Genomic DNA, 26,320 nt, shown 5'->3' on the forward strand with positions numbered 1-26,320 from the left:
GTTTAAGATAAAACTTTTTCATAAAATATGGTCTCCAGTGTAATCCAGATACTTCCTCTGGTGCTCAACTGAAAAGACAATGAACACTCCAAGCCTAGATTAAAAACAGGTAGCATTGGCCTTATTCAGAGGACGTATGTTCACTTCCATTGTGTTGTCTCCCTAGGGGATTTTTTAGGAGTAATTTTAATAATAAGTGATTTTTACCTTACCTGATAACTTTCAAGAGCTCAGTGCCCTGTAAACTGTAGTTCTGTCTTTGAAATAGCAAAGTGTTTTCCTTTTTGTCCTCCAATTTAGACAAGCCTACATTAGTTCAGCTCACTCATCATAAGATGTATTTCCATCTCCTTAACCTTTGTGGTTACTGTCACATGGGTCATCTCCGGTTAGTTAATGATGGTCTCTTCAAATTTGACAAAATACTCTAAATGTAGTGGGACCACTTTGGCCCAGAGTGAAATGATTCCTTGTTCTGTTCTCACACAGTCCTTGTATTATCATAGCCTAAGATAGTAATAACAATATTTTTAGCAGACTCATCACTGTTGACTCATTAAAGCCTGTGGTCAACTAAGCATCTCCTGGGCTTCTTAGAAGTGTTGAATAACTGGTAGTCTGTTAGCTACATGTTGTTCTATTGGTAGGATGACCTGGCCTTCCCATCTTCTGGGACTTCTACATTCCTTTGTTTTAAGATTTGTTCTTACCCTTCTAAGGAAACTAGACTCTTACTCTGAACAGCTTTTGGTGGTCTTCATTTGTTTAGCTGTAGAGATGGCGTGTGCAAAACGAACAATTAGGTATTTCAGTTTGAGAAAGTCACATTTTTGGAAGCAAAGATACTATTTTCATTTTTATGTAAATACCTTGGAAGTATATCACACGTACAGAAAAGTACACAAATAAGTGTAGCTACTGAGACAGGAGAGTTCTCTGAACCCCTCGCAGGACTTGCCATGAGGGGTGGCTCCTTTGCAGCCCAGCTCAGACCCCTTGTGGGAGGGGGAGCACGCAGGTGAGCAGGTGCAGGAGCTGGGGCAAGTGCCTTTAGATGCTGGCAGGACCGAACTCAGTACCGGCCTGTGGTAGCGATCGGTGGTTGCCTGCAACTTCTGGAGCCCCAGGGGGGTGTGTGTTACAAACAATGCCCTTTTAGCTGTTGCCATTCCCAGAGAGCTAAGCCTTACCCAGCTCAGGGGAGAGTCAGGGTGACATATAGCCTGCCCTCTTGGTACCCGGGTTCTTGTCTGGTATCAAGGAAGAATCAGGTCACACGGACTTGAAGGATGGTGAATGCAGAGGTTTTATTGACTGATGGAAGTGGCTGTCAGTGCAAGAGGCGCTAGAACAGGGATGGTGCGGGAAGAAAGTGATCTTTCCCTGAAGCCTGGCTGACTCCAGCCGGGTCGTCTCCGAAGTCATGTGGTCTGACGTTAAGCCACGTCTGTCCTTAGTCTCTGATGCCCAGTCACTTCAGCCTCTTGTCTCTCTGCCAGCTGAGCCCTGAGGTTTATATCAGCACAAGATATGGAGGCTGGGTGGGTCAAAAAGTAACATTTGAGCAGGAAAACAGGGATAACTGTGCTCATTTAGGGCTGCAAATTCCAGACTCGAGGGTGGGGTCTTTGCCAGGGAGCTGCCCTCTTCTATCCAGTATTTCCCTGCCTCCTCTCTGTATCACGGGCATACAGGTCAAGAAATAGAACATTGCCCTGAAAGCCGCTTCATGCCTCTTTCTACTCGCTGCCCTTCTTCCTCACAAGGAATAACCAGTCTCCTGACTTCTACATTGTGAATCAGTTATGCCTCTTTTGAGCTTGTTATGCATATAATCATACAAGAGGTGCTTGTTTTGTATTTGGCTCTTTTAATGCAATTTCGTGTTGCGAGATTTACTCATGTTGTTGCATAAACTTGTAGTTTGTTCATTCTTGCTGTATGGTATTCCATTGCATGGACATACTGTAGTTTATACATTCTACTGATTATGAATATTTGAGCTATTTCTAGATTTTTAAGTATTAAAAATAATCCTGCTATGAATATTCTGTGTGTCTTTTGGTTAGGTAGATAGATACCTAACCAAAAGACACACAGAATATTCATAGCAGGATTTGATATATACCTAGATTTCTGTTAGATATATACCTAGAAGTGGAATTGCTGAGTTACGCATGATGTTCATTCAGCTTTGTGGCTTGTTTATGTTCAGTTACTGCCAGTTTTCCAAAGTGATTGTATACATTTACACTTTTACCCTTAGTGTACTGGAATTGTAGTTGCTTTGTATTCTCACAGTCCTTACCCTAACCCCAATCAACTTGGACAAGATCAATATCTTCACAATAGTGAGTTTGTCAATCTATGATAGTCTTCTTTATTTTTTCCTAATATTTTATAATTTTAAAGAATGTTTTTCATATTTTTGTTAGACTTATTCATAAGTATTTGATTTTATGCTATTGTAAATGTTTTAATTTTTTTATCTTTAACTGGTTTTCTTTAGTTAGTGGTTTGCCTTATTTACTAAGATACTTCTATACTGTGATTTGGTGGTGCATATTCTCAAATGCTTTTTCTGCAATCCATTGTGATGATCATTTGACCTTTATCTTTTTTTCTATATTAATTTGTGAATAACTTTGGTTGATTTTTGACTTTTAAACAACTCTTGCATTATTGTAATAATTTCCACTTGGTTATCATGTATTACTCCTTATAGACATCACTGAATTTGATTTACAAATGTTTAAGATTTTCACCTACATATTCATGAGAGAGAGAGAGACTGGTCTATTATTTCTTGTAATATCCTTGTAAGGATGTTGGTATCAAATTTGTGCTATCTTTTTAAAAAAGAACTGAGAGAATTTTTCTTTTTCTAGTCTCTAGAAGTATTTGTATAAACGATTGGCATCATTTGTTCCTCAAATATTAGGCAGATTTTTACCTGTGATGTCATCTGAGCTGAGAATTTTCCTTTTGAAGGAACCTTTGGAAGGTTTTGAAACAAATTCAATTTCATTCTTGTTGTTTTTGTATTCATATTTTCTATTTTTACCGTCCATTTTGATAAGTTGTGTTTTTCAAAGAATTCATTCATTTTATAAAAATTGTTAAATTTATAGGTCCAAGGTTTTTAGAATATTCTCTTCAGTATCTATAGGATCTATAATGGTTTTGCTTGCCTTTGTTCCTTCCTAATTTTGGAAATTTGTTTTATTTTTCTTGATTGATTCTGCTATGTACTTACTAGTTTTGTCAGGCTTTTCATAGAACCAACTTTGATTTTTACTTGTTGTTTTTTTATTTCATTGTTCTTTGCTCTTTATTTTTTCTTCGCCATGTCTTTGGATTTCATTAGCTATTTTTTTCTAACTGTTTGATCAACTTTTTTCTTGTTAATATGTGCATTAAAGACCATAACTGACACATTTGGCACTGATTTACCTGCATTCCACACATTTTTGCTATTTTAATTATTAAAATTATTTTCTCGTTGCCTTTATTTTTCATCTGTGGATTTTTCAGAACTGTATTTCCTAATTTCCAAACAGCTGGACATTTTTCTAGATATCTTTCTGTGGTTGATTCTACTGTGATAAGAGAACATATTTTAAATGATTTCAGACCTTTGAAATTTGGTACACGTTCCATGTACATTTATAAAGTATTTTCTAATCTTTTTGGTTATACTGCGTGTGTGCATATATGTGTGTTTGTGCGTATAAATATAATACAAATAAGTTAGGCTACATTTGTTACTTGTGTCAGTCAGATGATTTATATCTTGCTCATTTTTTTTGTTTGTTTCCTATCAAGTCTCCCAATTTGTGTTTTTAAAATATTTTTAAAAGATCTGTTCATTTTGACAGTATATGTATTACAGTTATGTTATTGGGTACATACAGATTTAACATTGTTATCTTTCTGGTAGATTGATCCTTTTATCATGATTGAATATCCCACTTTATTTTTTGTTAATACTTGTTTCCTTGATGTCTCCTTCATCTGATATTAGGATTAGTATGGCCATACCAACTTTCTTTTGATGGGATCGTAAATTTTTAGATCTGGAAGTGAATATATGTATGGACTAATTCTCCCTCATTTTATATGTAATTAAAGGTTTATAATTCTATTGAACTTGCCAGGTGTTACTTTCAACCCAGCATAAAAACTCTGGGTCCCATTCTAGTTCTGCTGAATTCTTTGGAAACATACTGTAGTTAATTCAAATAGCCTCAGCTCATGTTCTTCTAGGCTGTTCTCCTGAAGTTTATACTTGGTTGATCTATTTTAGGAAGGTGAAGGCGTGTTCTGAAGCCCGTTAGGGCTGGTTCATAATAACCTCTATATTCATTACTGCCTTTTCTGGCTTGATGCTTTCCTTTTAGGTGTCAGTGCTGCTCTGCTAGGCTTTGTTTGGGCATCATTTTCCAAAACTTGTTTTTCCCTGCACTACTCTGTGGCTGGCTACTCAGAGGCTGCTGTTCTCTGTCTGCCCCAAACAGTCTGCACACATGCTCTGTCATCTTCTCCTTCCTGGGAGCCTTGTGGGGCATCTGATTGTCTTTTGGTCTTGGGTAGAGGGGAGAATGCCCCCAGAAGATTATTATAAAAGTAATTAAGTGTTATGTGCATGTACATTTTTATAATTCTCTATCTAATTTCCAGTGCCTCAAACTCCCTCTGTATTCTTGGCAGTATGATCTTTTTCCACTGTTTCCAAAACGCTTAAATCTATGATTCTGAAGATTATGTTTTGAAAGTTTCCCCACTTAATTCTCATTTGTGAAGCATGGGACAGATCCACTTAAGCAAAGAATTTAGGGCCTTCCATTGTCACCGCCATGTCTCTATGTTTTGACCTCTATGAGGTACATCATACAAAAGGCCATCGAGTCTCCAGGCTCACTAATGATGATGCACCCAAGGCCCAGAATAATGGCAGCTTGCCTGGGTCCATATGCTTATGTAGGAATAGAAATGGACCTGATTCCTAGCCTAATTCCTTGATAATTGTGCTTTGTATTAAGTTGTTTAATAAAATACTTTCTGTGTTTAAAAAAATCCCACCTTGGCTTTCCTGCTTATGCAGTGTCTGAACTTTGGAAAATTAATTCACCTACCTTGGTTTTCTCATCTATAAAATGGATTAACTGTCTTATGAGGCATTTTGAGGATAAATGAGTTAATCATCTAAAACACATAGTACCTATATTACCTGACCTGTAGGTGAAATCTCATTCTGTGGACATGTGCCACCAAATTCATGAAGTTAAATTCTATAAAGAAAATTCTGGTTTGCTTTTACCTTCCATTTAACCATTGCTGTTGTGTTCCAGTGGGTGAGATTCTTCTAGTAAAAACATTAAGCCAGCAGGAAACCAGTTGCATGGCTGAGGACTGTAATTAATGTAGCCCTTCTCTAAAAATCGGCTTTTCGTTTGCAGCGCTCTCCTCACTTTGGGACCTTGCTGCCATTGCAGGCTATTTTTTCCTTTCCTGGACCACAGGCATCTTGGTTGGGCCCCTCCAAGTTTTCCCTCTCTTGTGATTATTGGCATAATCCCAGTTCTTGGTAGTCACAGCCTTATAGTATGTGGGTTGCCAGTCTACTCCTTTAGGTATTACAAGTGGAAAATTACTGTACTTCAAACATGGTTAATGTAAATTTTCTAAGGCATAAGGTAAAATTTCGTGTTATCTACCCGCAGTGAAGGTCTTGGCGCTATTAGTAGTAATGCCTATTTGGAACCATTTTTACATTTGATCATTAAAAATACTCTGTCTTCTTCCTGTAATGCATGTGTTTTTGTTTTGCTTTCCTTTAGCAATTCATTCTCATAGACTAGTTTTAGTTTTAAAATTTCAGTAGCATTTAAATTAACTGTTTTATTTTAAAAACAGATACAATAATGTCAGAAGTGGAGAAAACATAATTATAACATTATTTTTCAATACTTTAATGATCATAGGAGTATAAGTAGTAAGACATTGCATAACAAAATGAGCACATATATTAGAGATATTTTCAAAATGATTTGAAAGTTATGTGTACCACAGTTACTTGTGCAATATAAAGGCAAGTTAAATGTCATAATCATAAAAAATATAGTAAACTTTTCCCAGTGACAGTATGAACCAGAACACATATGTGAACACCTTTTCATGTCTGATCAGTTTTATTCCTGATGGCAATAAAACCAAAAAAATGAAATGCAAAATGTTGACTGCAGTGTAATGGTTGAAATTTTTACATGCATAAGAGAGTCAGGATAAATTTATGGTCTTACAATGGCTGTAGGTTGCATATATTGTATGTACATTTTTGAGTGATCAGTAGCACCGTGGACAAAATACCATGGGGACAAAATCCCAGTTGGTATGTACTGTGGTTTGTTGACATTTTCCCCCCTCTCAGATGTGTAAAATATTAACCCTGAGACTGATTTCCTCTGGCTTGTCTGTTTTTGTTCAGGGTTAGGTGTAGATGTGTGCCCATCATTAGCCTACTCTTCTTTGGAATGTACAAAGTGGCAATATCAATGTGGAAGAGGGAGTTCAAATTGCAGTCTTTCCATATTCTGACACCATTTTATTCACTTAAAATTTTGGGGTCAAATATATTTTTCCAAAATGCATCAAGATACTTTTAACTTCATTTAGTTCTGAGCTCTTTTGAATTAAATTAGAGAACAGTGTCTTAGTTTCAACTCCTGTGTTTTATTTTCCACAAAGTCTTGTATCCCAGGAGTGTGAATGAGGGAGGAATGGATGTGACGTAGCAACCCCATCTTGCTGCCATTTGTTTCATATTCCCTTTGCCACTGATCAAATCCTATCTCTGGGTGTTTTCTGAGTTACTTTATTTTAAATTAGGACTCTTTGGTTTTCCTCTCTCTCTGTGTTTCTACCTCTAGGCAGGAAGAAAGGTGTGTTTTAACTTACTGCAGTGGTGAAGGATGATTGTTTACCTCCATCTTCAGGGATACAATCTGCTTTTACAAACTGAACACGAGAAAAAAGCAGATAGCTAATAGATGCCTGCTTTTAAGTACAAATATATTATAAAGAAAACTCTTTAGAATACATTACTTTTTATAAACATGGTTAAAATCAACAGATTTCATGTATAGAGCGGTAATATATCAAAAAAACAACTCAATGGAAGTTTATAGAGATTAATTAAATTGAACTCTTTTTTATAAGCAGACTTTTTACAAGGAATACATAGTATTTAATATTTCAGTCAGAAGTCCTGGGTAGATTTGAAGAAATATGTTGCTTGCAGCATGGCCATAACAAAAAAGATTTAATTCCCAAATATTTTTGGGGGAGAGCTGTATTGTCCAGTGGCCATTACATCGTTTTCGCTATGCTAGGATCCTCCCATTTTGAAATCTGGCCTATTATACTTAGCTCATCTTTTACAGCACAATTACTTCTGGTTGGCAACGATCTCTGGTTAAAGAAACTGAATAATGAGAGTTCTGTGCCTTTCTTACCTGATTATACTCCCACTGCTCATATCTTTGAGATCGCTAGCTGTCCCACAGAGTCAGGCATTTAAAGTTTCCTAGTAAATCATTGGTGTTTGCAACTATAAACTCAGTATTAGAAGTAAACAAAACTCCTTTTATTTTGCTTGGAATAAAATGCTATGTGGAAAACTTAATTTTGAAATGTCCAAAGCCTAACTAAGGATAATTCCTTTAGATTTTTAAAGCCTATCACTTTACCAAGTTGTATTACTGGAAAGCTATGTACTTGGGTCACATTTTAGTAGCTCTCCAAATAGATGCCTTAAAAAATTATTATTTAATAGTATGCCCTTACCTTTTATTGGGGGTCAGCTAAAGAGAAGACTATATGACAACCATTTCTATTAGCTTTTATGAAATTGAAATTGAATTCCATGGGTTATATTAGTTCTTATCCCTAATAAAGGTTCGTATCGGAAAGGCTTAGAGCTTTATCCTAGAAGAATTTCCATCTTTCTTTTTTAACAAACTGGTATCTGTTCATTTATTGGATACCAAGTGTATTATAGCTCAAAAGTTTCCCACTTTGAGGGGCTTTCTAAGACTCACAGAACCAAATTGATTATAGCTTGGGGATTCTGGTAAAACCTTACTAATGTTTTTCTTCACTTCATTCACTGGTTCATGTTCTTATCCCATTGCTGTAATGGTTCACTTTCATAGCTTTCCTGGAAATAGGCAGTACATAGTAACTGAATGAGCTAGATTATTGTATTCTAAATTCCAGAATCAGAGTAAGCGGTTTTTAAAAGTAATCAGTTATTTAAAAAGAAGTATTTGAACATCTCTTAAATTACTACCCCAACTCAGTGAATTCCCCATTCAACTCTGAACACAGTTTGAGTTGCTGCCATGCTGCGGGAAATGACAAGCAAGACTGGAGCTCCTGCTCTGTACATCATTGCATATCTCAGAGTGAGGTTGCATGCTGAGCATGGAGATTAAAAAGGTGAAGAGGTTGGTGGTTACCCATTCCATTTATATATTTTGTAGTCATAGCTATTACCATCACAGATTCTGCCTTTTGGGTTTTTCCCCTACAGCTTTGGAATCTATTTGGACTTGTATTCCTAGTTTCAGAAATTACCCTCAAGAAGATCTTTCTTTTCCAGAGTATTCTTGGAATTACCTGAGTTGTAGGTTATAAAAATTCCCTGAATATGTTTTTTGAGCAGTTTATTTTTACATTGCCATTTACCTTCCAGGAAAATTGATGAAATATGTGCACCTTGATTCTCGGATTTGTTTTCGGTGTTTAAAAATTTGATTACTAGAACATATTTTTAACAAGTCAACTTATGTCTCTTAACATTAAAATGTGTTTAACTTTTTAATATAGATTAGGTCATTAAACTTGTTTGTTCTGCCATAGGGTCCTGGTTACTGGGTGAAGATTCATCACTTAGAATATACAGATGGAGGAATCCTGGATCCAGATGATGTCTTGGCAGATGTTGTTGAAGATAAAGACAAGGTAGATAACTCTAAAAATGTGCCTCTTTGTTTTCCTCTACAGAGCACCATGTTTTCAAGAGACTGAAATCCTTAACAAATTCACGTGTCAATTATTATTAAAAGATACCATCTGTTCAGGTTTCACCTGGACAGCCCATAAATCAAAGTTCTTCATCAGATGTTTGGAAAAACTTTGTTAAGGTTTGGGAATCTGTTTGTGTTGGCCTAATTAGCAGACACTTCATTCCCAAGAGTTCCTGATATGTCTTAATAAATTAGTTTCATACGTGAGGCTGTTGGAGTTATCATTGTCGTTGCTGGCTCTGTAGTTTATTCCTGGCCGTTGCTAAATATTCAACTAAACGCCTGAGGTGTGAATGTGTTTCCAAGTAGAGAATACAATGGGGCAGAAAGTTATATGAAGAATTATAGTGAAGATTTTTCTTGAAGTAGCTGGCAAACAACTCTCTTGAGTGATAGTCTTATTTTCATTGGTACAGTAAAAGGCACTAAATTGAATACTCCAAAAAGTTTGAACATGTTCTGCCATTTATTTGGGAATAATCCTGTTGCAAATATCTTGTTTTAATGAAGTTCTTCTTCTGAGACTACACAGAGGAAGATGTGAAAGTGTACTATTTTATTGCAATACACACGATTATTGCTGTTGAGACACGCTTAATACTGCAGGCTGGGGTCCTGTCATCAATGGCTAATGTGTTTTCCAAAACTGAATTCTGTCAGAGAGGTCTAGCTTTCAAAGTTTCTTCTCGTGTACATCTTTAGTGCTGTTTGTACTAGGCTACAAATATAATTTTACAAATTATATTACAAATATAATTTATATTTGTAAACGCATTTCTCTATATTTTTTCCATGTAACCTCAGGGGTGTGTATGTGTACATTTTTGTGTTTTACCTGGCTGGACTGGAATATAAATAAGTGATTTATTAAACTCAGGTAAAATTTATATTTTTCTTTTTCCATAAGATCTCTTCAGACTGTTCAGATTTACATTAATCTTTGCAGACGTTTTATACATTTACATTTCATAATTTATTTTGTAATTCAAACCTGTTTTGCTTTATGTTGTTATTAGCGATTTATAGTCTATTTAGGGAGATAACTAAGTTTTATAGTCTATTTAGGGAAATAATTAGATATCTAGATAAACTTAGTTATCTCCCTAAATAGATTTTAAGCTCCTAGTGGGCATGGACTGGGAGATTTTTGTGTGTTTTTGTTAATAGTATCTGGTATAATATCTTACACAAACTTGATTCCCAAAAATACTTACTGAGTTAATGAGTGAAAAAGACAGCTTTACTTTCTACACTTGACTCTTGCTGTATATAATTTTGATATATATTTCCTGTTTAGTTGGTCTCAGGATAAATAAAAGGGTAAATAATGCATTATTAACCTTCAGAACCCTGAAGGAAGGGTTTTTACTTCTTTTCCCCCATTTGACTTTCTGCTTCTTCCCTAAAGATCATCTTCTTCCTTTGAAGTAATTCAGATATTTTAGTTGTTTATTAATGTAGAAGGCAGTTCCTGTCTCAGGTTTCACTGATGTCCAGAGCATTAAAATAAAGGGCCAAAAAATGGCAAGTTTAGGAAGGGCCAGAAGAAAATGTCTTACCCCAGCTTCATCCAGTACCTCGTTGCTGGAAGGATAAGTCCATGAACAGTGCCCAGGGAGGTAATTTGTCCTATAGAGCTCTCACGTTTAGAGCATTCTTTTAAACTATCTCAGCAATGCAGTTTATAACCATAATCCACTTACTACACACAGATATAGCTTTATTATATGTAATCTCTGTTTTAATGGGACTCTACCACCATTACTCAATAAGGTAAAAAAGTGAGCTAATCAGTTAAAATCCTAGCCGAGGATTAATACTGCTTGGGTTCAGCTTTATTCAGTTAATGTACTTCAATATTTCTACATGATGCCTAATTGGTATTGTTCTGCAGAGTTCATGAGAATTTATACTTTTGATGTTGCTAGAAAAAGTTGTGTTGCCATTTCTTCCTTTTAAAAAGTAAGTGGCATGGCGACTCACGCCTGTAATCCCAGCACTTTGGGAGGCTGAGGTGGGTGGTCAGGAGATCAGGATCATCCTGGCTAACACGTTGAAACCCCTTCTCTACTAAAAATACAAAAAATTACACAGGCATGGTGGCATGTGCCTGTAATCCCAGCTACTCGGAAGGCTGCAGCAGTAGAATCAATTGAACCCGGGAGGCGGAGGTTGCAGTGAGCCGAGATCACACCAGTGCACGCCAGCCTGGGTGACAGAGCAAGAATCCATCTCAAAAAAAAAAAAAAAAAAGTAAGTGAAAAACAGAATTTCATATTTTTTGACAACCCTTGGTAATCTTAAGATTAGAAAGAAGGCCCTGCCAAATTTCATTTTTCCTTACTTTTTGGCAGTTTGGATTAAGAAGTAACTATAAATGATGCTTTGTGGATGCTTAATGACATATCAGTCTCACCCAGGATCCTTTGAGGCAGTATTGAGCTTAGACAAAATAACAGTTCACCTGTTTGCAAATTGGCTACCTAATAATCTTAGGCATTTAAAATATGGATAGAAAACAAATCCAAAGAGGGATGGATAGATGCACATAATCATTGTGCTAACCCCAAAATATCTCACCTCCTAGGAAAGACTCCCTCCAGGTGAGAAGTGGCATTAAGGAACTGTTGGTCGATTGCAACATATCAGGCAGGAAAAACAGAAACTTAGAAAGCAGGGGAGGCCGGGCCAGTTAGTGTACAGTAACACCATCCCATACACTTCAGTAAAGGTAGAAACTAGAGGTTAATGATATTCCACTTAAAATTAGAGAAGGCTCTAACAAAGTTCAGCCAGTGTTCTTAAGAAATGACTTTTAAAACTTGTGCCTAAAGTGGTTTGTCTTTGGTCTTACCTCTATTATTCCTTTGGCCAACATAGTGCTTGGTGCATACATGGTGTCTCTTTGGGAGCTTTGGTTTTTATTTTATTTTATTTATTTTTTTATTATACTTTAAGTTCTAGGGTGCATGTGCACAACATGCAGGTTTGTTACATATGTTATACATGTGCCATGTTGGCGTGCTGTACGCATTAAGTCATCATTTACATTAGGTGTATCTCCTAATGCTATCCCTCCCCGCCACCCTCCTCCCCATAATAGGCCCCGGTGTGTGATGTTCCCCTTCCTGTGTCCAAGTGATCTCATTGTTTAATTCCGACCTATGAGTGAGAACATGCGGTGTTTGGTTTTCTGTCCTTGTGATAGTTTGCTGAGAATGATGGTTTCCAGCTGCATCCATGTCCCTACAAAGGACACGAACTCATCCTTTTTTATGGCTGCATAGTATTCCATAGGAGCTTTGGTTTTTTAAACTTGCTTTCCCAGTAGAGCTTCCACGGGGACAAAGTCTCCGCTGTGTTACGCTACTTCTAGCCTATATGTGTCAAAATATTATTGGAAAGCTTTGGAATATTGCATCTTATGATAACTATTTGTATAAAATGTTGTGCTGAAACTTCATAATTATCTGGTTGTGACAGTTATTCTCAAGATTCTTCAGTTTGTCTATCAGTCTGATGATTCAAGTTATTTGGGATAAATATCTAAGAATTGTAATTTTACACTCATGTCTCTTCTCTGGTTGCTAAAGGCTACCAACTTAGTTCACCCAATAGTACCAACCTAATCATTGATTACTAGCAATGGCCCAGAATGTCTTTGGCCCTTATTTATTCTACTTTATTTTAAAGCAATCTTGAAGACAACAGCTAGTGCTATCCCTATTTTTAATTTCCAGAATAATCACAGAAATTGTAAGTAACTTGCCCAAGATCACACAGGTAGTAAATGGCACAATCAGACTCTGGAACCTAGAATTTAAATTTCTGTAATCTTATTTATTTTATTCTCTGATGTGTCGAGCAGTTTGGCATTTGTAGCTATAATTTCTATTATGAAAATTCATCAGTCATAAATTAACATGAATTCTGCTTTTACATAGTCACCACCATTGCTAAGAAAAGGTTGGCAATAGATCAAACTGTTGAGTATAACAAAACAGTTGAGTATACAATTTATTAATTATAAATTAATTCAGAATTAATATGCCATACATATTTAGTATACTTCCACCCTGTTTGCCTATAGCCTGCATCTAGTTTATTATAAAGTCTTGTCAGCTCTACCTCTGTTGCTTTCTTTTGCATCCTCTTTTTTTCCAGGACCTAGATTATTCGATTCAGATACAGTTGAATTTCAGCTGGACTCTGTAGTCTGCACTTGGAGTCTAACCACCATATACAGTTACAAAGAAAAACTAATTTGTATTCCAATAACTACTTTTTTGCACCAACTATAGACTGTGCTAATTTCAGTAGGCAGAATAATGGCTCCCCAAAGATGTCTACTCCCTAATCTCTACAACCTGTGAATATGAATGTTACATGACAAAGGGTCTTTGCAGATGTGATTAAGGATCTTAAAATGGAGAGATTATTCTGGATTATTTGGATGGACCCAGTGTAGTCACAAGCATCCTTGTAAATGAGAGAAGAAGGCAGGAGAGTGAGTATTAGAGAGATAGATGTGAGAAAGACTCACCCAGCCAATGCCAGCTGTGAAGATGGGAAGGTGCCATCAGTTAAGAATGTAGGTGGCCTCTAGACATTGGAATTGTAAGGGAATGGATTCTCCCCTAAAGCCTCCAGAGAGAACACAGTCCTGCTGATACCTTGATTTTAGCCCAGTGAGACTCGTTTCGGATTTCTTACCTCCAGAACTGTAAGATAATAAATTTGTGATGTTTTAAGCCACTACGTTTGTGGTGACTTGCTACGGCAGCAACAGGACACTAATACATACACTGCCTCTTTTCCCATTTTAACTTTTCAAGTGATGTTAGTCTTCTCAAATTTCATATTGACTGGGCATTGAGATCCTGCAGGATAAGAGAAATGCCTTGTACTTCAGATGGGTTCCTTGTTCTTTGCCTTCCTCCCAAAGTTCGCCACAAATGATCCTCAGTTTATTGGGTGAGTCTTCACTCTTTGAGACTTGATCTTTAAATATCTAATTATGCTGTTATCTTCTATAGTGTAGAAGTTATTTCAAAGTCACAGCCAAACAGCCTTGTTCAGTTATCAGTTTCTCACTACAGTATGGAAAGGCCCTAAGAAATCTGAAGACCAATGCTTGGTAAACCACTGCAAAGCAAAGCTTAATGCTCCCTTCCTAAGTTTTTTTAACTGAGCATGAGAACTTCTGAGTATTAAGCTTTTTAAAATGATTATTTTCCTTGATAATTGCCATTATTAATTTTTGGCTTGGTTGAAGAAGACAACTGCAATATAACATGAAAACATGGCAATCTATAACTTCTGTTATGTAAACTGAATTACTGCCATGGTTTCATTAACTATACAAAATTAATACTATATTATGTAGTAAAGTAACATGGAAAGATGCCTCTGTTCTTGACTAAATTGTGCCTATCCTAGGAGGCTCAGTTTGGAGAGATGCCAGTGGCTTTCAGGGCTTCCAAGTGAATTGCCCACTGGATCATATGTGGTACCTGGTATTCAAATGTTACAATTTCAGTTCAGTTTTATCTCCTATTAGTTATCTGTCCTTGGGCAAGTTTCTTCATCTCCCTGGCCCTGGTTTCCCCATTTGTAAAATGAATATAATGTTCTTACAGGGTTGGTATAGGAAAACTAGATAGGTAAGCTATATAAAATTTTAAGTATCGTATAGCATATACTAAGAACTCAAATGCTGTTATATGAATGATACTATGGTATGATTACAGTATTTTTAACTATAGTATTTTAAAAATACTATCATTACAGTATTTTTAACCGAGGTGTTTTGATGTTACCGTTAGATGTTTTTAAGTATTTAAACATCAAAGAAACTATTTTATTGTACATTTTAACTGCTTTTTAAACAAAACGTATACGAATTAAAGTTATTAAATTGGTAAAATAGTTTTATAAGAAGATACTTGAATGTGACAGAACATTTGGATTAATATATTGTTATTATTTGAGAAATGAAAATGCCAGTATGATTAAACTTGGAAATGAGAATCCTTTTATCAGAACATATTATTTGGTAACATAAGGAGCATTTGGAGATCTAACATGATTTTAAAATGGAGACTGGTTAGCACAATGCTACATGAACTAGTGACCTAAAGCCAGGCTCTTTATCCGTAAGCCAAATTGCTTTCTGAACACTCTGTTGCCCTCTAGTGGGTCCACAGTTACCTAGAAACCAGCTCACAGGAGCTACTTCCTGAACAGGATTAAGTATTTGGTTCTACTTTATTCGAAAATAATTTTTGCTATATTTTTTAGTACAACTCACAAACTCAGGCCTGGAGAATAAAGCCAGAGTTTACATACATTTTCATGTGCTTTTGTGCATCTTCTAGTAAGGACTAAAGGAAATTCCTTGCATTTATAAAAACTCCTCTTTTAAATTTATTTTTAAATTTAGACTTCTTCCCACAGTACCTATTCACTGACTGAAAGATTAATGACTGGTGGTGATGAAGTATGTAACTTTTTCAGTCTGTAGTTGGACAAGCTATGAAGTATATTGTGTTTTCTGGAGAAGAAGAATGCTAAATTAAGTTAAACAGCTTTTTTTAAAAGGTCCTGATTTATTTCATTTCTGAGCTCTCATTTTATCAGTAAGATTTCTGTCAAAAGCTAAAGCACCTATTTTAAAGCCACAATTAAAAGAAAAACAAATCAGGATATGATGTGTTTTTGTTTTTTCTTCAAAAAGTCTTACTTTAGTTCATGGGAGTTGACATTATAAAAACACAAAAGCACATAGAAGTTTGGAGAAGGTTTCAGAAATAGATGCAGAAGCTCCTGAAGAACAAATGAATTACCTTGGTCAGGAAAGTTTAGCTCAGAATTTTCAAGATTACTCTCTGCTTATAGAATTACAAAATTATAGAATCATGGATCCAAACAAGACCTCAACAGTCATGTAGATTAAATTCATCATCTTCCAAAAGAAGAAATACCCTACCCCGGAAGAGGTTATAGAACACGATGTCTGTAGCTGATTTCGTTCCTGAGTCCATTTCTGCATTTCCTCCCTAGGATGCTGATAATATCTCATGCAGATCAAAACTACTCAGTTTCAGTTGGTTTCCTCCATTGATGTCCTTGTTCTTGTTGGTTAGGAGCACCTTTTCCTAGTCTCCCAGGCTTGAACTTGCAGTTATTTAAAAAATTTAGTTATTTAATAAAGCCAATTTATTCTTTCCTTTATCCTTTCTCATATGTTTGTTTTTGTCTTTGCATTTCCACAGCTACCAAATTTACATCTGTAATATTTCAGGCCAAGGTTACTGTAATTGACAAGAAATTGGTTGTCTTGTTTTTAGTCTCTTCCTTACCTGTCAACTGTTTTTGTGCCTCGTGTGTAGGCAGAATGGTTAAGATCTTGGATTCTGGACAAAAAAGTCAGTTCATTTCTTGGCTCTGTTATTTGTCTAGTTTTATCCAAGTTACTTAACCTCTTTGTGCCTTAGTTTTATCATGGATAAGTGGAGCTAAAAATAGTACTAATTATGTAAGTTAATATGAAATGTTCAGGAGAGTACCTGGCCTGTAGTAAGTCATCAGTTGTTATTGTAATTAACACACTATTAATAATGTAAACTACATTATTTTAAAAGTATTGCTTAAATCATAATATTCATTTTAGTATATACTGCATCAAGTCCAAACTTTGTAGCTATACATTATATTTAGAGGCCTCACAATGCCTCCAAACTTTCTCTGAACCCACTTCAACCTCAGTGGTGGTGAAACTACTGTACGATTTATTATGTATCATGCACTTTCTTGCTCCAAAGCTTTTTTTCTTAGTGTTCCACTTGTCTACTATATCCTTGTCCCTATTTCCTGCCCATCAAAGATTCAGTTTATGTTGTATTTTGTATTATTCAATATTATCTCCATGAGGAGGAGGTCTTTGTTTTATTCACTGCTGTATTCCCAGTGCCTGCAGCAGTGCCTGGCATTTCCTAGCTGTTCAAATAATTATAGAGTCAATGAATGAACATATGCTTTGAGGTTTTGAGTAAGCCATTCAACTGCTGGGAACTCCAGTTTTTCCATTGGTAAAATAAGAGTGATAAATGATATCTTTCACACAGTGTTATTGGGAAGGTTGAGACAGTGTGCATGAAAATACAATGGAAATTACAAAGCACTATATACATGTAAAAAATGTATCTATTCCTGCTGTTCAGTTCTTATGGATTTTTCAAGATCCAGGTGAAATTGTATTTTCTCCCAGTCAACATTTGTAAATCATTTCAATCTTAAGTAAATTCTCCATGCTCTGAAATTTTATAGAAATGATTAAGTGGTCTTTTTTTCTTTTTCAAATGTTATTGGTTAGTAACATTTACCACTTACCATCTTCAAGTTCTTAAGAATTTTATTGTTTAACTTTTTAAGTCTTAGTTTTGTCTCTCCAAGTGTCTCATATGCTGTTTTAGGACTGGGATGATTGTTTAAAATATTTTTTAGCCCCTGGACTTCTTACCTGTAGTTTGATGTTTCATAAATACGTTTAATTTTAATTAGTGATAGAGTGGGAACTAGAATTGAAGATTTCTAATTGTGTATCTTTTTCTTCCACCAAACTATGTTGTCTCTTTGAAATATTTTATTAGGAGACAGTTTGTGGGCATGGTTCAACTTTCAGAAGAATTTTGGAATCAATGCCTTTGTGACTTACTATAGCAAAGGCGAATAGTGTTAAGAGATAGTAACTTAAACTACAGTAGTCTTGATGATGGCCATGTCAAATATGTGCTTTCCACAATTTAGTTGGTTGACAATTATAGTGTGTATGGGTATATGTGTGTATGTACATATGATGAGAGAATCTGTGCACAGATGTGTGTATGTGGAGGAGTGTGTACACTTGCCCTGAATTTGTTTGCTTGTTGTGCACAATTGTGACACACAGGTTTCATCAGAGGTTGGAATGAAATGATCAAGCTCTATGGTATTATTAATTTAGCTAACTGTTTGAGTACAGTGAAGAGTAAACCATAAGAAAATGTTTGATATGTGTGTAAAATTTTAAGTTTGCTTGGAAGGAAAACCCCAATAAAATTTGAGATCACAATAATGCTTTACTTAGAGCTAAAAATGTAATTCAGAATAAGAGTCAATGAACACTTTCATCTTTACAGTATGCCTTTCACCATATGTTACATTACTGGACCCAGTTCCACCAATTTTCTCTCTCACATTAGCTTCTTTTGAAGCTATTTATATAGGCATATCTATGGCCTAGGGGTATGGGACCTTTTTTTAAAATATACATATGTGTTTTTACTTATGTAACTTACAAATTACAATCTCATTGTAATACCTAAAATTATACCAAATGGAAAACTACTTAAGCTATAAAACATCTTCTTTTAAAAATGCAAATGCCTGTGAGTGCTAGTGTCAGTCACCAGTACCTATGTGTATTGATTCAGATTGTGCTTTACTAATACCTAGCTGAAATCAACTTCACTAAAGCAGTATTGTAGAGTGTCATGTGGCAGAGCACAGGGCATTGGCAGTTTAAATTTAGATTTTTCTTATTTTAAGCTGTCTCAACCTCAGTTCTCATGTTTATAAAGTCAACTTTTAGGAGGAGGATCAAATGAAATGAAAGAGTACCTGGTAACATTTTGAATATGATGTATCACACAAATATATCACTTTTATTCTTGCCTCTTGTAGGAGCAGCCCTGAGGTATTTGAGTGAACATTTCTGCATAGTCCAGAAAGGGCTTGTGGTGGTATGAGAACACTGAACCAGGAATAGAGGAATGTAAGAGAGGTTTAGAAGGGAGGAGGTTGGTTATGTCAAACCACTCTTCTCTTCTTGCCATTCAGTGAGGTGTTCAGGAAAGAGGCAGTGCTGAGGAGTATAGGGAGAAGTAGTTTTCTGAAACAAAAATTGCATTTTTCCTTAGTAATTGAATGTGGGTGGTAAGAAAGGATATCAGAACTTCCATGTACAGACAGGCAAGGAAGGTGAAAGCTAAAGTAGAGGGACAGTTGTTCAGAAACTTCCCAAGATTCCAGAACCTTGAAAACATCTGTGTAGGTTATCAAGTATCATGTTTGCTGCCTATTTCTTAATGAGTAACAGCAGGTTCTATGAAATGGGAGGTGGGTGCTTCTTTGAAAAGATAGGGAGGATGGGAGAAGGTGTCTCTGTCTTAGTTAGGAAAAATCTCAAGAAATAAAATGGAAAGTTATGAAAAAACTAGCTGAACACCTTAGATCTCATGATTTAATGAGAGAAAAAAAAATAGAAACAAAAAAAACAGGCCAACAGGAGACTGCTCAGTACTGACAAATAACCACTGAACCTTAAATAAGCAACTATTTAGTTACTTGATAGTTTTCACCAAGAGGTATTTACTATTCAGCAATTTAATGGCAGTAACCATATACCAGGCTCTTAATTTACTATGCTGGTTCTTCTATTTCTAGGACCTAAGCTCACTTTATATTATTAATTAGCCACATTGTGAATTCAACAAGACGTTTTTGACTTCTCTTGGAATCAAACTGATGTTTATCACACTTTTATGAGGTACCTATTCCAAATTCTGTATAAACCCCTTGCATTTATAGATACGTTTTTAGTAAAGAAGAATATTCAGTTTCCTTAAGCTTAGGCTTTGAAATTGTAGCTTTTGAAAGTCCTGTAAGTATTTAATGTCACATTTAAAAAGAAAGTGTATTTTCCCTATCACATGAATATGGAAACTTCACTTAGCGAATCGTGGCAGGATTACTAAACTTAATATTTACTCTTTTAACTTTTTTAAGTTCTCTTTTTAGCTTTCCTTCTTTTGATGTTATGAATCAGTTTTGAAGGATCAGTGACATTTTCTTAGCAATAAAGAAGAAAGCCTCCTTGTGCAGACTTTAATCAGAGGAGTGAAATAGCACAGAAGCATGCTCAGAAATAATCTCTTCATTAATCTTAACCAAAAACATGTTACAATTGAAATACACATATTTATACAATACTTAACTACAAACAGACCAGAAAGACTGCAAAATAATATGATTTGAGATGATTCTAATAGCCTAACAATCTTAGTTTTGCATATATGTGTGTAAAAGTTGAAGAATCTCATAGTTCTTAATTGATAACGGATAGAAGTTGATTTTCTAGAATGCTGGCTTAGTGTGGTCACTGTATACCAGTTCAAAATGAACCTATTAAGGTGGTAAAATGAGGTGTTCTAAATAGCTTACCTTTTAAATGGGAATTTTACAGAGCTCTTAGTTGACTTATTTGGAAATGTAAGTACTTAATGTTAAGACTGAGGAACCTGGGACTACAATTGAGAAGAGAGGGTTCAGAGGGAGCCTGCTAACTGTCCTTAACTATTTGAGTGATCATAGAAAATGTATGAATTCATTCACTATTGCGCTAAGAAATCGGGCCAGTGGTGTTTCAAGAAAATCTTTTTCAGCTGAATATAATGAACAGCTTCTCAATGAAGCACATGCTGCTTTCTAACACATGAGCTCCTTTTAGTCACTGAGACCAAGTATATAAGCAAGAGTGGAGCAAACATCTGCCAGGAATTCCTCTTTCACATATGCAGTTTGATTAGAGACTTCTAAAGGCCAACTAGCAGCCTCTGAAGCATGCATTTCAGTCTAGAAAAACAGGGTTGGCCTATAGAGTCCGTTGTGATACAGTGTTGTTTGCTGACCTCACATCCACTGTCCCCTTTCTCCCTCTGTTGTGTTCAGATTCTCTCTCCCTTCAGCATGAAGCCCACATGGTTCGGTGCATGTGACTACTCACCTGCAAAGGTGACCCTGGGTGGCCCTTCGTCTGTTACTAATATTTAGTTCCCTGTGATGGTGATTACTTTGGGAATGGTTGTGTGATTCAGTTTGTGCCAAATATGCTCAAGGAGAGATTTGCTGAGGCCTTCTGGGAAAGATCTTTCCATCTTGTGGGAGAAGTTTTCTCCGAATTTTATTTTGTTGTGAAGTTTAGATCCACGGCAGCCATCTAGCTTCCAACGTGAGAAGAAATTCAGGTCCTGGTAATCTTGGGATCATGGCGTCAGAGCCAGTGGGTTGAGTCAACTCTCAAGTCCCTCCTAACTTGGAACCTTCAATTCCATGAGCCATGCATTGCCTTACATTTACGCCTGTTTCCTTTGCGTTTTTTTTTTTTGTGACTCACAGATTATGGATCCTCTTTGGTTACCCTGTTAGAGAAGCTTTGGCTCTATTTTTGGGCTCTTTTTTTTTTTTTTTTTTTTTGGTGAGACAGAATCTTCACCCTGTCACCCAGGCTGGAGTGCAGTGGCGCCATTTCCGCTCACTGCAAGCTCAGCCTCTGGGTTGGCGCCATTCTCCTGCCTCAGCCTCCTGAGTAGCTGGGACCGCAGGCACCCGCCACCATGCCCGGCTAATTTTTTTTTTTTTTTTTTAAGTAGAGACGGGTTTCACCGTGTTAGCCAGGATGGTCTGGATCTGCTGACTTCGCCCGCGTCGGCCTCCCAAAGTGCTGGGATTACAGGCGTAAGCCACTGCACCCGGCCAGTTTTATATAAAGACTGTGGTCCTTTACATTGTGACATTTAAATCACAATCATTCCTTTCTGAAGTAGCTGCATGGCTGTCAAAATCAGAGTTCTTTGAACGAGCTGGAGAACATGCCCCTCTTCCCTAATAAGCCAGAATAATTTGGTGTGCTTAGGAAGATTGGAGGTTAAGTGAACGAGACTTCCAGGAGGATTTGTAAGAACACTGTAGAAGTGTTGGGGGTGGGGAGAGAAATGTGACAAGTTAGAAAAATAAGAAATTTGCAGATTTAGTGTACTGATGATTTAAAAAGTGCTATGATGAACGTTACAATAAGACAAGCAACAAAGAATAATGTGATTGAAAATGATAAAATAATGTTTGGGGAGGCCCAATGTCAAAGGCATCAACACTCAAACTATTTAAATGTATCTTTCCCAAATGGAAATAAGGAAGTTAAGTATTTAGTTAAAATGATTGAGCATAAAAATGGATGAAATATTTTGCATTTAACAGAGACCAATCTGAGATGAATCTTGTATTCATACATATAATGCATCAAAATACAGAATGCAGCTTCTGATTGGCCAAGTTAATTTTAAACCTTAGTATTTTTTTATATGTGTACACAGTAACAGAGAATGTATCAAGTTGGTCTGTTCCAAGAAAGTCTAGGTTGAAAACTTGTGTATTTCCTGCCACATTGATACTTAAATACTCAAAGGTGGAATATTTAAAAACCACATAGTACTGTTCTTTAAATCTTTGCTGTTTGTTGGAAGTCAGAAGCTAAAATTGAAAATTAGATTTATTGAGATGAATACTTCAAAGGCTGTTTCCTGGTATCTTAATATATTGCTTTGTTTTTTTTTCCAAAACAAATATTTTCCTCTTATTTAAACAGTGTTTTCTTTTCTTCAACTATAGTATCTGATGGTCTAATGTTACTGAAAGTGAACATAATAATTTGAGATTTAGAAACTTTATTTTACTCCTAGTTGTAACTTTATTGGAAAATTTAATTTTGTACAGTGAAAATAATGATGTCTGGAATACTCTGAGCACTATTTTGACAGTAGCACAACTTACATGAAATAGATTTTTAAAAATTTGATGGCGACTTCATATAAGGAGAGGAATATAGCTCTGAATTGAAGTATTTGACACACAATCTTTTATTATGACATCTAGCTGATTAATACTTCAGCCAAATCAGTGTTTTACAGTATCTCTTTTCACTGTCCATTAGATATGGAGCTACAAGCATGCATAAAACCTGGCATCTGCTTTATACTTCTCATCATTTACTTTGGGGCAATGCCAGTGTCTTGGTTATTGTGTTTAAAGTCTAAATGCTTTAAGAATTCATCTAAGGCAGAACAATTTTTATTGTCTTTATTTTCTTATTGTATTTGAGTGACAGTGATTAAGAATTTCTTAAGGATAAAGGTGATGGGACAGAATTTTCGAGTAAGAGGCACTTTTGTATGTTTTTTCCTTTGTTTTAAATTTGTTAAACTGTTAACTGTTAAACCCAACATTACTAAAAAAGTTAATACCTGTTAAATGTCAGAATTTTTAAATATGGTAAGATACCAAGATGAATACCAAAATCATCTGCAATCACATCAAGCAGGAGTTATTATTAAAAGTTGGGCATATAAATTTCTTTTGTATATCTATTGAAGCATAAATATTTACATGTATACTTTTCCATACAAAATTGTTATAGTAACTTGCTTTTCTTTGACGTAACACATTTTGTTATGTATTTATTCTTTGAAAGATGATTTTCAATGTGTGTGTATTTGTCCCATGCTTGTTTGAATGGGGATTTTTAGCTTTAGCTTCCTTCCTTTGCTTTCTACTTAAACATTTTGCTATAATTCTGATAAATACTCTATTTACTGTAATTAAAATGTAAAAGCAAGATGTTTTTTCAGTGTAAAAATCCTGGAATATTTTAGGAAAAGGACTTTTAACCCTATAAATACAGCGTAGAATTCTGGTCTAGAGAACTAAGTAAATGTCCATAGTCCTGGGACTTACTGGGCTGCTTGCTTACCTAGATAGCTGAATATTCTGATTTCTTTTCTGATGTTTGGAAGAAAAATTTGCGTTTGTTTTATAAGTAATTATTGGTAAGTTATTAGCTGTAGTTTGTTTTTAAAATGTATCTACCTTGAAATGCACATATGAAAGGTTTAAAGGCAAATCTAACTTTTTAAAAATCTGAACGTCTATTTTGAGTGTTAGTTTCTTGTGGATTTAACTGATTTTCAGCATTTTATTAATGCCATAGAATTCTAGAAGTATTTACCAATTGAAAAGAATGAAAAGAAAGTATTTAACAATGACTTCTACTAAAGAAGCAATTTTATTTTGTTTTTTCTTTTTCAACTTTTAGCTTCAGGGGGTACATGTACAGGTTTGTTACCCGAGTATATTGCATAATGCTGATATTTGGGTACCAGTGATCCTCTCATTCAGGTATTGAGCAAAGTATCCAAGAGTTAGTATTTGAACCCTTTCCCTTTTCCCTACTTTCCCCCTCTAGAAGTCCCCAGTGTCTATTGTTGCCATATTTATGTCCATGAGTACGTGTTGTTTAGCTCCCACTTACAAGTGAAAACATGCCATATTTGGTTTTCTGTTCCTGTGTTAATTCACATAGGATAATGGCCTCTAGCCTCATTCATGTTGCTGCGAAGGACATGATTTTATTCTTTTTTTATGGCTGTGTAGTAATTCTATAGGATATGTGTACCACATTTTCTTCAGCCAGTCCACCATTGAGGGACACGTGGGTTGATTCCATGTCTTTGCTACTGTGAATAGTGCTGCTGTGAACATGCCGAGTGCATGTGTCTTTTTGGTAGAGGATTTGTTTTCTTTTGGCTGTATACCCAATAATGGGATTGCTGGGTTGAATGGTAGTTCTATTTGTAGTTCTTTGAGAAATCTCCAAAGTACTTTCCAAGGTGGTGGAACTAATTTGCATTCCCACCTACAGTGTTTAAGTGTTCTCTTTTCTTTGCAGCCTTACCAGCATCTGTTGCTTTTTGACTTTTTAAGCCATTCTGACTAGTGTGAGATGGTATCTCATTGTGGTTTTAATTTGCAGTTCTCTGGTAATTAATAATGATTAGCATTTTAAAAGTATATTTCTTGGCTACTTGTATGTCTTCATTTGAAAAGTGTTCATGTCTTTTGCCTATTTTTATTTTATTTTTTTCTTTTTTTTGAGAAGGAGTATTGCTCTGTCACCTAGGCTGGAATGCAGTGGCTGGATCTCGGCTCATTGCAACCTCTACCTCGCGGGTTCAAGCAATTCTCCTGCCTCAGCCTCCCAAGTAGCTGGGATTATAGGCACTGGCCACCACGCTTGGCTGATTTTTTGTATTTTTAGTAGAGACAGGGTTTTGCCGTGTTGGCCAGGCTGGTTTCAAACTCATGACCTCAGGTGATCTGCCTGCCTCGGCCTCCCAATGTGCTAGGATTACAGGCATGAGCCACCGTGCCTGGCCAATAGGGTTATTTGGTTTTTTTCTTGTTCAATTGTTTAAGTGAAGAAGCAGTTTTAAATGTGAAAACGGTTATTGTTAATTATAAGATTGTAATTAAAATATTCTTCATGATTCTAATTAGAATGTACCTTATTGATACTTTATTAAGTTTAGGCACAGTGCTAAAAGCATTGCTTATATTATCTCATTGAAACTTTAAAATTACCCAGTGAGATAGACCTATTATCCCCATTTTACCAATTGGTAAACTAAGGTTCAGAGAACAGGATTAAGTGGTTTACACACTTTTACAGAGCCAGTACCTGATTAAGCTAGGACTCAAACTCAGATCTGGCAGTCTCCAAAGCTAGAGTTCTTAACCACCATGCTTAGACACAAAATTTGGTTTTCCATTTTCATGGTATTTTTCTGGAACTCTGCTGTCCCTGCACTTGCTCATTTATGAGATGTTTGTCCCATGAAGCTGTATCCATTATGAAGTTTATGTAAAGCAAAATAAGATACTTGTTAAAGAGATGGGAATGGGAGGGGCTAGATGGAGCAGTCAAAGGAAGTGACAACTAGTTTCTGTTACTTTATGCTCTTGTAAAAATAGAGAAAAGATTGTGAATTTCTTTACTTTTATGAAATGTTTTAATTTCTGTAGAGTTGCCATGCATTATTCAAGATTATAAAATGATTTTAATTTCAGGAGCAGACAGATTTTCTGATGAGGATTTCAAGCTGTGTAATTATGAAACCCATATAGGTTAAAAGTTCAGAACTCGTTAGCTTAATCATTAAAAAATAACCAATTCATAAGCATGGCATTTCATTTTAGAGGGGTACAGTTGCAATATCATTTACTAAAGGACCCTTGGATTCTGCTTCATGTCCCACCACACACTGAAAATGTACACGACTGTATACCACATAGTTTACTCTATATTATTGCATAATTTATAAAGAAAATTCATATTTTATGTTGGTAAATTAGATGCCACAATGTAGGGCACATTTCTATAATTTTTAAAATAATTTTTTAAAAAGTTTTCTTGGCACCTTAAAAATTCAAGGAAGTTAATGAATGAGTGCCAAGTATCAAAAAGGTTAATTAGAACCTGTTACATAGTGTTGGAGTGTACATCTAGGAAATGATTTCTAAAA

General features: G+C 35.7%; 1 protein-coding gene across 5 annotated transcripts in view; it reads left to right on the plus strand.

Moving 5' to 3' along the window:
- The window catches only part of PARD3B (par-3 family cell polarity regulator beta), a 1,095,296-nt gene that overhangs the window by 131,540 nt on the left and 937,436 nt on the right, over positions 1-26,320 (plus strand). For all 5 annotated transcript variants that reach the window (XR_001484068.4, XM_005574020.5, XM_005574021.5 and 2 more), the window contains exon 2: positions 8,923-9,024. Coding sequence is in view for 4 of the 5 variants with exons in the window: in XM_005574020.5 (XP_005574077.3) it covers positions 8,923-9,024 (102 nt within the window). In the remaining variant the exon portion in view is untranslated. The remainder of the gene's footprint in view (positions 1-8,922; positions 9,025-26,320) is intronic.

This window comes from Macaca fascicularis, chromosome 12 (genome assembly GCF_037993035.2).
Source record: "Macaca fascicularis isolate 582-1 chromosome 12, T2T-MFA8v1.1".
NCBI classification, from domain to species: Eukaryota; Metazoa; Chordata; class Mammalia; order Primates; family Cercopithecidae; genus Macaca; species Macaca fascicularis.